The sequence below is a fragment of the Condylura cristata genome, unplaced genomic scaffold (genome assembly GCF_000260355.1).
Source record: "Condylura cristata isolate star-nosed mole 26May11 unplaced genomic scaffold, ConCri1.0 scaffold00041, whole genome shotgun sequence".
Taxonomy (NCBI): Eukaryota; Metazoa; Chordata; class Mammalia; order Eulipotyphla; family Talpidae; genus Condylura; species Condylura cristata.
Window position 1 is genome coordinate 1404556 of NW_004567142.1, and position 12687 is coordinate 1417242.

At 55.9% G+C, this 12687-nt stretch overlaps 1 protein-coding gene across 1 annotated transcript in view; it reads right to left on the minus strand.

The window, feature by feature from the left end:
• Positions 1-8610: 8610 nt before the first annotated feature.
• The window catches only part of POU2F2 (POU class 2 homeobox 2), a 27722-nt gene continuing 23645 nt past the window's right edge, over positions 8611-12687 (minus strand). Inside the window, exons 8-13 of the mRNA XM_004693926.2 lie at positions 12351-12492; positions 12070-12218; positions 11806-11982; positions 10515-10581; positions 9178-9382; positions 8611-8729 (exon numbers count right to left, since the gene is read on the minus strand). Of these exons, the coding sequence (XP_004693983.1) occupies positions 8690-8729; positions 9178-9382; positions 10515-10581; positions 11806-11982; positions 12070-12218; positions 12351-12492 (780 nt within the window). The 3' untranslated portion in view covers positions 8611-8689. The remainder of the gene's footprint in view (positions 8730-9177; positions 9383-10514; positions 10582-11805; positions 11983-12069; positions 12219-12350; positions 12493-12687) is intronic.

Genomic DNA, 12687 nt, shown 5'->3' on the forward strand with positions numbered 1-12687 from the left:
TGTACCTGTCTGGCCCAGCTGTGTGGGTGGAATCTGGGAGCCGTAAGTCTGGGTACTTGGATTTCTCGTGACTGTGTTTCTGGCATGTAGACCAGGGCCCGGCATCTGATAGGAATGGAACTGAATTGCCCTACTGAGTTGTAGATAGTACTGAATTAGAAGCGAGTCTGCGAGGCCGGCTCTCCAGGAACCCAGGGAGCGGGGCCTTGGCCAGTACTCAGTGGAGGCCGTGTGGCCCGCTTGCCACTAGAGGCCACCACAACTCCACAGAAAAGCCTTGAGCGATTATGGTGGCAGGAGCATTTGGGAATATCTGCAGATTCCCACCCCCGTCTTCCCACTTCCTGGCCTGCTGTGGGCCTTCTCCCCAAAACACTCTGGCTTCTCCCTGAGGGAAGTGCAGGTCAGGGGAAAGGTATGATCTGGGCAGCAGAGGCGGATGGCTGCCGGCCGCCAGGACCAGCTGTGGAGTGGGGAAGGTTCTGAGTGACAGTTTGCTGGGGGTAGAAGCCTCATGAAGGGGGGAGGTGCCCACTTAGTGTTGGACTCTGGCCCAACCAACAGGTATTTGTTTTGGGGAGAAGGATGGTAGGGTGATGTTTAAATATCTAGTTTGCCTTAAATACTCTCCTGTCCTTTTTAAAAAAAAAAAAAAAAATCTTCACGATCCTCCTGTGAGGAGAACGTTTTCAGGGAAGGAATCTGAAGTGATAAGCAGAGAGGTGACTTGCCCAAGGTCACTCAACCCAGATTGGGCAGAGCTTGAATTCAGGCCTGGTTTCAGCTGGCCTGACGACCCTCACGCGCTACTTTGTGCTGCTGAGTGCCTGGGGAGGCCGTGGAGAAAGGAAGACGGCGACTGTGTGGCTCACGGTAATGCTCAGTTACTGTGCTAATCGTCACCCACACCCCAGGAAAATTGAGCCACCCACCAAGTATACTTCGTTCTTATTTGGAACCCTTATAAACGAAAGGCAAAAGGGAGCTGCTTTATAGTGAACTGAAACTGCAGGAAAAGGGGAGCAGCCCCTCAGTCTCTTACTTTTGGTCCCCTTCAGCAGTTCCTGTGCCCTCTGTGGGAACACTGAGGCATGTTCTAGAAGTCATTGGCTCAGCCTTTTGCACAGGTGAGGAAATGGGGCACATAGGTGGTAGTCAGAATTAGAAACCTGGTCCCCTAACTCCATTAATAGGTTATTAAGCATAATTTTAGTCATTTAAAAAAATGTACTCACCCTCCTGCTCTCCCGCCAGCTCCTCGTGTGAAGGGCAGTGCCCGTCGTCATCGTTCAGCCACAGTGTAGGTTGTGGGCACCATCTTTTCATCACCACATGCCCTGCAGAGAGAACTGGAACCATCTGAGCCCCACATTCCTGAGCCCTTAGTCCCCAGGCAAGGGCCGTTCTCAAATTGTGCCCCCTCAAGAAGAGCCGGAACATCCTGAAGATGGTATTAACTGAGTGCCTAGGACAGTGGGAGTTCTCTTTGGCAAAGCCAGATCCAAATCAGGCTGAAAAGGGGCAGGAGTGGGGCAGCCTGAGGTGCTGCTAGGCCCTGACATAATGATGCTTGCAGCAGACAAGCCAGACTCTGTGTTGCTGTCCTTCATTCTTGTCTTGAATCTCTTAAGCTTTGCACTCCCACCCTGAGAAAAGTCCTCATGCAAAATGTGTTTATGAGCCCATTCGTTGTCGATGAGTCCACCGACACTCAGCGGCCCTCAGTTAAACACTTCAGATGACACTAATCAAAACGTGTTGGATGCCGGCATTTGAGTTGGACGGGTAGGGGTTCTTGAGCACTCAACGTGCCTTAGGCCACACCCAGACATGTGGATCCAGCCAGCATGTCCGGAAACCGGGAATTTAGAACACACCACGCAGACCCCTCTGCGAAGAGTGTTGCATTCGCCGCCTTCTGTGGGCTATGGCAGGTGGCAGGACAGAACAGTGGTCCTGCGGCCCCAGTGTGTCCTGACAAGTATGGCTGTCCAGGGTGGGCATGTGAGCACGTTGGGCATATTCATCAGGGGCAGGTGCCTCTGGTTTAGCTCCAGAGTGTTCTCCGGTGTGCCATCTTGTGCTTGTCACAGCATGACTGGGTGACAAGGAACTCCAGGGTCTGCGTGGTTCTGGCTATACCATGCTGAGGGCAGAGGCTGGACCCAATGCCCTTTCTCAGGTACTATTTTGAACTTCTCTGAACATCTCACCATCAGCCCTGTTCCTGTGGACTTGACAATTGGGAGGTGCTTTTCTCTTTCCATCTTGCAAAGGGGTGTGGTGCCAATACTTTTTAATTTATGCATACAGAACTGGGGTACAGGCCAGAGGTACAGGGGCAGTGAGAATTTACCAGACAGTGGGGAGCAGAACAGGCAGATCAACGAAGTACACTGCTGAGGGAGCTGCAGGGAGACAGGTCTGCCACGCCATGTGGGTCACCTCCAGGGTGGGGGATTGAACTCGCACAGAATGGGCCCTGGCCAGTCTCAGTGCTCGTCTAACCCATTGCAGGGAGCCACCGATACTAAGTTACCAAACCCCTCTAGTCCTTCTGTTCACCCCCCCCCCCGTCCCTCCTCACTACTGAACTTGTGGGATCCCTGTACCTTTGTGCCAGGCATATTCAGAGGATGGGATGGTGACAAGGAGACCTGATGGCAGTGAGCTGTTGGTATCATTTCTGAGTTCCAGTGGTGAGGTCTTGGGGCCTGGCCCATGAAGCTGTTCCTGCCAGGTGACCTAAGATGGGCATGAAATACTGAGTGAATGACAGTTAACATTCTTAGAAAGAGGGGGGCTGTGTCCTTTGTGCCACCAGACTACTTCAAAGTCCTGTTTTTATAGGGTCTTGCTAGTTCTCCAAGGAGGGACGTGGGGAAGCACTTGCTGGCTTTCTGTCTGCCTCACAGCTCTTCTGTAAGAAGGGGCGCTGGAGAGCTCTCCTAAGCACTGCACTGACACCATCTCGTTCCATTTTTCCAAGCCCACGGGCAGGTGCTGTCCCTACATTGCAGATGAGGACACCGAGGCTCACACATCTATACAATGGCAGAACTGAGGTTTGAATTCACCCTAAGTTCTGAGATTTGGCTTTCTCAGTGTCAAGGGAGGAAAAACAAGACCACCCAAACCTTCTGAACATCCACTGTGGAACAGAAGTAAAGCCCACCCTGACCCAGCACACGCGTACCCCACCAACCCCCACCACCCTGCCCAGGACAGAGAGGAGACCAAGGGAGAATACGCATCATTTCTCTCTGTACAGTTTTTAATTTTTTATTTTTTGATGTAGTTCAGATGAATGACACACTCAAGTTACAAAAATGGGGCCTTAAAAGAAGCACATTGTACAATGAACAAGCAGATTGGAGTTAAGAACACTGAAACGCTAACCCGCTACCACGAGAAGAGACAGGGAAAGAATACAGGGTGGGGAGGGAGGGGCTGTCAACACAGGGGTCAGACAGAACTGAAAGGGGGGCTAACTTGGTGCGAAAAGGGGAAGGCAGGTCCTCGGGGCCTACTCAATTTCCAGACACCACCTCCTGGTCTCCCTTACCCACTACTTGCTGTCACCTCCCACCCCTACTCCAACCTGGTCGCACATAGGAGTAGGTGAGACGAGGCCCCAGAAAGGGCCGAGCCGTTCAGCTCTTCCAAAGACGGGGTGATCGCCTTGTCCTAGTGCAGCCAGGGTTTGGGAGGTGACAGTGGCAGCGGTGGGCTAAGAAGCCAGAGGGGAGCTAGTGGGGCAGAGCCCACCCAAGATCAAGCCCCTGCGTCCCACTCCCCACCCCCAGATCTGCCCCTTCCCCCACCACGATCCAAAGGCCCACTCTACAAGTTTTTTAAGAGAGGCCCCCAGTCACCCTGCAATTATATAAATAAATAAATACTGAGCCCCTGGGCTTGGAGGGAAGGGAGGGTAGCAGGGGTAGAGGAAAGAGGACAGGAAGGGGGAGGGGGAGGGGGTCACAGACATAGTAAATAGTTGTCTCCGTCCCAGCAACACTTCTCTCTGGATTTTTCTCTCCTTTTTGTGTTTGTTGAACAAGGAGCTAACATCTCAAGGACAAATACTTAAAAATATACATTTTTTTTTTTCTTTTTCGCCTTTGTCATCGTCATCTTGCTTTGGAGACTGCTGAGGTCAAAGTTCAAGCCGCACGAAGGACCGGCGGCTTGGAGTTTTTGTGTATTTTTTTTTTCATTTTTATTTTTATTTTTTTTTCGCTTTTTTTCCCAACGTATAAAAAGGTAGCGGAGTTGTCTGTGGGTTTTTTTTTTTTTTTTAATGGTTAAATCTTTGGTTTGTTTCTTTTTTCTCTTGGAGGCCTTTATCTCTCGCACTTGCCTTTCCCACTCAGAGGCCAGTGGGGCCTGCGTGTCGCGCAGTCTTGCTCAGTCTGTCATTCTCTCTCTCACTCAGTCCCCCTACCCTGGGCTAATGGGGGAGAGAGGCACCCTGGGATTTGGGTGGAGGGAGGACATCAGTCAGAGGTCAAGAGGTCCTCCTCCAGATAGCTGGTACCCTAGCCCATCTTTCCAGGCCCCCAGGGGCTTAGAGACCCTCTCCTGACCTTCCCCCAGGGAGATGCTTGGAAAAGCTCACACTCTTCCCCCTCCCCATCTCGGTCCCCACCCACAGAGGGTGTGGGTTCCCCATCTCTGCCTACCCCCACTTACTCTCCCTCCCATTTCCAACCCCCGTCCACCCCGAAGAGAACAGAAAGAGGTGTTTTAGTTACTGGCATTTTTTTTGGCACAATTAAAGGGCCTGTCAGGAGGAGTCTCTGTCCCTCTCTCAAACAGGAGGTCGGGGCCAGGCGGACAGAGATTCAGGGGGCTTCTTTCTCCAATCCACTCATCTTCCTCCCTTTTGAGCCCAGGCCCCGGCCCCCCACCTCAGGAGTCTCATCTAGCCCAGAGCCTAGCCTGGGGTCTCCCTCCCCATCCCTCTCAAGGTCCCCCAGCCCCCAACTCTCTCGCTCACACACAGACACACGGACACAGGCCCTGCACAGACCACAAAATAAAAACGATGAGATAGTTTTGTTTCCCGGAGTCGAGACGGGGGGCTGGAGGGGAAGGGGCAGAGGGGGGTGGGGGGCAGGAATCCCCCCATCACCTTCCCAACCCTGGCTCCCTCCAGCCCCCCCGTCCCTTGCCCTGGCTGGCCCCCAGCCAACGATATTTGGTTTCCTTTTTTTAACATTAAAGTTCTATGAGGTATTTGGTGCCTTATCTCGAGTCCTCGGGGGAGGGGGCCCAGGGGGGAGACCTGGGGCAACACTTGCCCCTTCTTCCCTCCCACCCCCTTCCCAATATTTGGTTTCACAGCTGTAGTTAAAGCTTGGGATTTGGTTATCTTTTCCCCCTCCCAGGAATTTTTCTTTTTTCTGTTTTTTTTTTTTCTTTTCCTAGTTATGGGGGTTGGATGGGGAGGTCCCCACCACCCCCGGCTGCACGGGGGTCCCTCCACCAATTCAGGGCATCGGCCCCATCCCTGCCCCCTGCTTCCTCCTCTCCTCTCTGCCCCACTCCCCCCACACTGGGGTGGTGGGGAGGCCCCAGGTGGCAGACTTGATGAGGAGGACGCAGGATGAAGTGGGTGGTGGTGAGTCCTGGATTTTCTTTCTTTCTTTTTTTTCTTTTTTCCTTTTTTTGTTTTTTTTTTGTTTTTTTGGGTTTTGTTTGTTTTTTTGTTTTTTTGTTTTTTTTGGTCTAGAATCATAGTTTTTGTTTGAGTCATCTCCACCATGCCTTCCATGCTGCCTGTCTTCTCGGAGGGGTTTGTGGTGGTCATTCCTTTCACTTTGCTCTGCTCAAACGTGCTTCCTATCCGGTCAGGAGCCCGCGGCCCCTGTCTCTACGCATGGGCTGGGGCCCAGGCCCTCTTGCCTGTTCCTTCTCTTCAGGAAATAAAAATGGACCAACGCAGAGGTAGGGTGAGGGCAGGGAGTCGGTTCAGCAGAGACGCTTACATTCGGACGAGGATGGGTCCACCGTACGCCGGGCCCCCTCGGTGCCAGGGTGGGGAGCGGCCACCACCGCCGCCCAGGCCAGGCACCCCGAGGCCCCCACACAACAGAGTCTCTGCCGCCTCCTGGCCCAGCCCAACAGTTCCACTTCCCGGGTGGGAGAAGGGAGACAAGACAAAAAGAGAACGCTGAGGCCTCGGGGCGCAGGGGGGCCCCTCTCGGGGGTGTCCGGCAGCACTGCCCATTCTGTGTCTTGGGGCGCTCCCCTCCCTCTGCTCCTGCCCAGCGGGGCGGGCAGGGGCCACTCTCATTTTAATGGCTCGCGTCCTTCACAGCAACACTTTGGTTTGAGGAGAGACACAGAAAGAAGGAGATTGGGAGAAGTGAGACAAGAGCCAAAGGGGAGAGAGAAAAAGAGAGGTGAGCAGAGAGAGGAGACAGGAGACAGGGCAGAGGAAGACAGAAGAGAACAGAAAAAGAAATCAAAGGAGGAATCAAACCACCCGAGAGTTTGTTACTTTTCCTTCGTCCATTCTTTTTGCTTGCTTATTCCTTTTTTTTTTCCTGTTTTTTTTTTTTTTAAAGCTTTTTCAGTCGATTGGGGGGGCGGGGAGTTTGGGGCTCTTCACCCCTGTCCCTGACACCCTCTCTCAGCCCTGCCCACCCATTCCATCCGCCCTGGCTGAGGGACAGGCCCTGCCCCAGCCGCCCCCCTCCGGCTTTCCCGAAGACGACGTCCATGAGGTATTTGTGAAGAGAAAGAAGCATCTGTCCTTCCATCCGCCGTGGGGACCAAGGGCCTGGACCACCGGTGCAGGGACTTGGCACCACCTTGCGGCTCCCTCTACTCCTTGAAGAGTCCTCATCTTCTTTCCCTTAAATATATATATATCTATAAATTCTTTTTTTTTCTAGTTTTAATTTATTGTTTGTTTGGTTTTTGTTTTTGTTTGTTTGGTTTCTTTTTTTGGTTCAAAACTTTGTCGGCCTCCACGACAGCAGAGGGCAAAGTGGCTCCCAGTGGCGTCTCCTCCGTCCGTGGAGATGCGTACGGGGCCGGGCAGACACGGGTCCAGCCGAGATTCGTGGGAGGGAGTGGTGGCCACCACAGTGCCCTCTCAGGCGGGCCCACAGGCCATGGCACTGTCCCTGCCACGTGGACCCTGATGGGGTCGCCATCTCGAGGAACCCCCCCACTGGGGTGCGTGCGTGTGTGCGTGTGTGTGGGGAGAGGAAGAGGCATTGCCAGTGTCACAGGGGTACAGGGGGAAGAGCGAGGTGAGTTCTCTTTTTGGTTTCTGGTCAATGTCAAAGACGGGAAGGATCCCACGGATAGGCACTGGAATATGAATTTTTTTTTTTCAGGGAAACCGACAGACAAGGATGGAAAAAAAGACAACTTGAACGCCCTCACCTCATCCCCTCTTGCCTGAAATGTCCACCTTCCCATGGGCCGGGGAGGGTGGTCGATTCCAGAGCAGAGGAGGGTGACGGGGCTGGAGGGGGGGTGTGTGAGAGCTAGAACTTGGCAAAATGGCCTAGCCTACCCTTCCGAGGGAAAAGGCGAGGTACAAGGGGTGAAAAGTCATCCCAGGCCTCCCCTGGACACTCCCCTGGCTGGGGGTGGGGAGGGGGTCGGAGGTTAAAGCAAGACCCCCGCCCCCCCGCCCAGGTGGGGCGAGCCGGGGGTCGAAGGGACAAGGGACACATCTTAGGGACACATTCTGTTGAGCGCAACGCTAAAAATTCTGTACATCCTTTGGATGAAGCTACTGAATATTTGGTGTAAAGTTGTTCAGGCCCTTTCTCTTTCACCTTCTGGAAAAGAACATTTGGTTGATGGTTCTGAGCCCACACCTCTGCCCGGGCCTATGCCCCACTTCGGGGCGGTCTGGGCTGGGGCCAGGAAGCTGGCACGTTCTCTTTTTCCTTTTCTGTTGCCCCCCAAGTGGGAGGCCAAGTTGGGGTTGCCCCACAGCCAGGGCTCAGCTGAGGTCGGCCCTTGGAGGCTTCTCCGCGGCTGGGTTCTTATTTGGCGTCACAGCGGTGAGGGTGAGCACGCTGAGGTCTGGCTCGTGACTTTTGGTGTGGTTTTTGGTTTGTTCGGTTGGGGGGGGTGTTTGTTTTTGGTTTTGTTTGTTTTTCACCTCTGGTTCCTTTGGGGCAGCTGGTTTCTGTTGTGATTATTTTTGGTTTTCTTTTTTGTTGGTCGGTTTCTTCTCTCTCTCTCTCTCTCTCTTGGTTTATTTAATTTTTTTGGTTGGTTGGTTTTTTTTTTGGTCTTTCCTCCCTTGTCACTCCCGCTCGAGGACCCCCTGTGTTCCCACTGCAGGGCTCCTCGCCCTCTTCTCAGGCGGGGACTGACGTGGGGGTCGAGGAGGAGGAGGAGGGGAGGCATGGTGGGCCCTCACTCGGGCTTGGACCCTGCCTCGGGGCCCCCCGGGCCTCCAGGGGTCTGTGCTGCCGCCTCGCTGCAGGTAGAGGACGACGACGACGAGGAGGACGACGACGAGGAGGAGAGGCCAGGAGACTTGCTGGAGATGGAGGCCGCCACGGCCGCAGCAGCTGCGGAGACCAGACCCACGCCAGGCGGGGCGCTGAGCAGGGGCAGCCCGGCATGGTTCAAGAAGAGCGGCGAGGTCACCAGGCCGGGGCTCCCCGGAGCCGCGCCGGCCGCCCCCAGCACCAGGTTCCCGCTGCCATCAAGGCTGGTAAGGGGCAGGGTTCCACCAGAGGCCAGGGCTGGCAGGGAGAGAGAGAGGCTGGCTGGGCACCTTCCGGCGTCCTGCCCGGAGTGACCCTGTCTTCCCATCTGCCCCACGGACCCCCGTCAGCACCCCTCACACCTTCCCCAGAGGTGAGATGGGCATGAAGAGGCGAGCGATGCGGTGAGCAGGGGCAAGATGGCATGGCTGGAGCAGCAATGGGGGGGCTGGAACCCCGGGGGGCGGGGCTGGTGACCATGGGAGTGACATGTGGTAGCACGCACCTTGGATAGTGGCCAAAGGGTTGTTGCTCATGAGGGCTGGACTCAGCCCGGAGCTCAACCCCACCATTGTGCTTCTGCAAGAGGCAAAGCAGAGGGTTAGCAGGGGCAGGACCCCGGCAGAACTGCGGGGCGGCTCCCCATCCAGAAGCGCAGCGACCCTGCTCCCTGCAGGCCCCCAACCCCTTGTAGCTGTCCACTTACCCCGTGCTGGGGTTCAGGCCCGACAAGCCGATAGCCGAGTGGCTGCCTTGAGGGCTGGGATTTGTGCTGTTGGTGGTGGCCGGGGGTGGCGGGGGAGTGACAGAGGGAATGGAATTGAGGGGGGGCACAGCCCCACCCCCGCCACCACCTCCTCCGGCTGTCCGGCTGGGGTGGAGCGTCCCCACAGCTGAGGATAAGGTAGTAACTACCAGAAGGAGACACAGAGAGGGAGACTTCAGCTTCCACTCATTCATTCTTCACCAAGTACCTGCGGTTAAATCATTTCTCCCCTTGCCCAGAGCTTCTACTCCACCCTCTAAATCCCTGGGCCATTTCTCTGAGCCTCTGCCACAGTGACAGCAGTCACAGAAGCACAGAAAGAACAACGCCACCTACCGAGCCTGTGTCTGGTACCCAAAACCCATCCTGAATCTCAGCCCTGTTACCCAAAGACCTGGGCACCAGGAGACAAAGCCCGAGGCTCCCCCTAGGGGCCAGGCGGGAGGGTGCAGCTCAGCGATCCTCTAGGCCAACACCGGCTCAGAGCCCTGTCTAGGCAGGCGGGTCCTTGAGCAGGGCCTTCACCTCGCAGGCCTTCAGTGCCCTCAGCTGGAAAACGGGGACAGCCACAGACTCCACCTCATAAATGAGTGTTAAGCGAGTCAATACATTTTCGAGTTTAAAACAGTGCCAGGCATATCCTCACGACTTTGCAACATCTCCACCCCAGTGGCTCTTAATCTAAGGAAGGGACATGTGGTTTTGAGGCAGGTAGTGCCACCTAATTTCCCAGAGAAAGTGCCATGGCAGCTTTATTTTTAAATTATTCATATATTTTCTATTATTCATATATATGCATATATACGTGTATATATACGGTATGTGTATATAGATGGGGGTGCGTGTGTATACACACCCCACGTATATGTGGTGAAGCAGCAGGCCCTGCCCCAGCAAGGGTGAAGGGCTTTGGGTACAAAAGCTTGTAATGGATATTCATGTGGGTAGCTCCTGTACCTAGTATACATTCACAATGTCATTATTAAAAAATCAAGGTTCCGAGAGGCAAAGTCACTTCTAGTGAATTTTGATAAATGCCAGAAACAACCCGAGTACATCTCCAGCAACCACACACTTTCTTCATATGATATCATGAGGCAGATGGAAGTGATCTGCTCTGGCTGGAGGGACGATGTGGCCTCTCCCTTCTGCCCTCTGCTGCCCCCGTCAACCCCAGGCCGAGTTTCCAGGCCTGCGGACACGCTGAGCCTCTCAAGAATCTCAGGCCTACACTGCGCTCTCTCGGAATCCCCTCACCACCTTCTGTCCCCCCTGACCTGTTGTGCTCAGACTGCTCGAAGCTTGGGACAACGGCAAGGTCCCGGCGCCCCCTTGGGATGTGACCTGGGGAGAGAGGGAAGAAGGCACGTTAGGCCACAGTCTCCAGCAGCCCCCATTCGTCTGCCTCCGGGACAGGGGGAAAGGGGTTTTGAGGGTGATGCTATGTTTGAATTGTGCCAGGACTTCCTCCATACCTCTCTTTACATTCACTCCAGGGAAGCCCAAAACACAGCAGGAAGCAATCACTGTTACTCAAGAGCGCCCCTGCCACCCCCATTGCCACCCCCATCGGTCGGGCTCAGGCAGGCCCATCTGCACACCCACCCACAGCTTCTCGGCAGTCCTGGTCCTGTCTGTTGTGACCAAGCACTGAAGAGCAGCTGCCTGATACAGTCCTAAAACTGTGGGATCTGTAAGCTAAAACTCCTCTCCCAGAATGAACAGCCATGCCCAGTACAAGTGGTGCGGGCAGCAGAATCTGCTCAAGGTCACCCAGGCAAGGGAGGAGCAGGTCTGAACTGGGGGGTGGGGAGGTGTCTCTGTGTGAAGCTGTTGGGGTGCCATGTTGCTTGATTTCCTCAACCTTCCGTCAGCCCCAGGAGGCTCACTCTAAATGTGACCCCATCCTTCGCTGCTCAAAACTCCTCCTCAGCTCCGCACTGCCCATGGTTCAGTTCAAACTCAGCCCCACTCTTTCATACCCAATTCCGCCCCAATCTCTCCAACCACGCTCGTTACACTGCAGCTTCTAAAATTAGGGTCAACGCTGGCTTCTGGAACTCCGCACTCACCAGTCCCTTGGCTGCCCTCGCTGTGCAGGCTGACACCCGTGTGTCCTACAAGACCCAGCTCAGAAGGCCCCTCTTCCTCCCCAGGTTGGGGTGCTCTACAGCTCTTTCCCCAGCAGGTGAATAAAGGGACGCCCCAGTGTGTCTGACCCGAGCAGGTCGTTGTGTGTTGTGGACCCGGGTGCGAGCCCAGGGAGTCTCGATGTCCCTGCTGTGTCTGTGCAGTCAAATCTGGGGGTGTAGGGGGGCACTGTGGGTCCTGGAAATATGTAGCCATCCCCGCTTGTCTCCGACTGTGGCAACTGGCTCTGTGGGTGACCCCAACACCAGACCAGTTCCCTGGCCACTGTGCGTCCCCGTGTGGGTGTGCCGCACCCACGTGCCGGCTGTCCCCGAGGGTGACTCTGACTGCCTCAGATCTAGGCACTGTGGACTACGGGGTGGGTGATGCAGCACACAGGAGCAGGCCGAAGGGCGAGGGGGCGGAGGGGCTTGGTACCAGATGGGGGCTGTAGCTGGCTGGCTTGCCCGGGCTGGGCAGCATGGGGGCTGCGCTGCAGGGGTTGATGCGTTTCTCCTTCTGGCGCCGGTTGCAGAACCAGACGCGGATGACTTCTTTCTCCATGTGCAGCTGCTCGGCGATCAGCAGGATCTCCTCTGAGGTAGGCTTCTGGTTCTGCAGGCAGAGGGCTCTTTAGCCCCGCCCACCCTCTCACCACCCCGGGGCGGCCCAGGACCGGCAGTGGGGAAGGGGGTTGCTCACCGCTAGAAAACTCTTCTCTAAGGCGAAGCGGACGTTGGTCTCGATGCTGGTCCTCTTCTTGCGTCTCCGGCCAGGGAGGCCGTCGAAACCCAGGCTGGGGCTGCTCAGCTGGTTGGGGCTGGGCATGCTTGAGTCCACAGACATAGTCTCTGTGCCCGGAAGGACGTCTGAGCGTGAGAGGACGCCTCCCCGGACTCGGACTCGGACTCGGACTCGGTCTCGCCGCCACCCACCCACCCACCCATCCCTCCCTGCTAGGGCGCCCCAACCCAGTCCCCCACCTGCGTCATTGAGCCACTTCTCCAGGAGGGGCTTGAGTTTGCACATGTTCTTGAAGCTCAGGTTGAGGGCCTCGAAGCGCGAGATGGTCGTCTGGCTGAAGTCGTTGCCGTACAGCTTGCCCATAGCGAGGCCCACATCTCCCTGAGTTCGAGCGGCCAGGATGGGGCGGTGGTCAGGGCCGGGCCTCCGCGCTCTGGGCAGCCCCGCCCACGGCTGGCAAAGCCCCGCCCACCACACCCACGCCAGCCCCGCGGGTGACGCCCTGCCCAGCTGGGCCCGCCTCTTGCCCACCCGCTACCTGGCATCGCCCCGCCCACAGCTGGCGGCGGGCTCCGG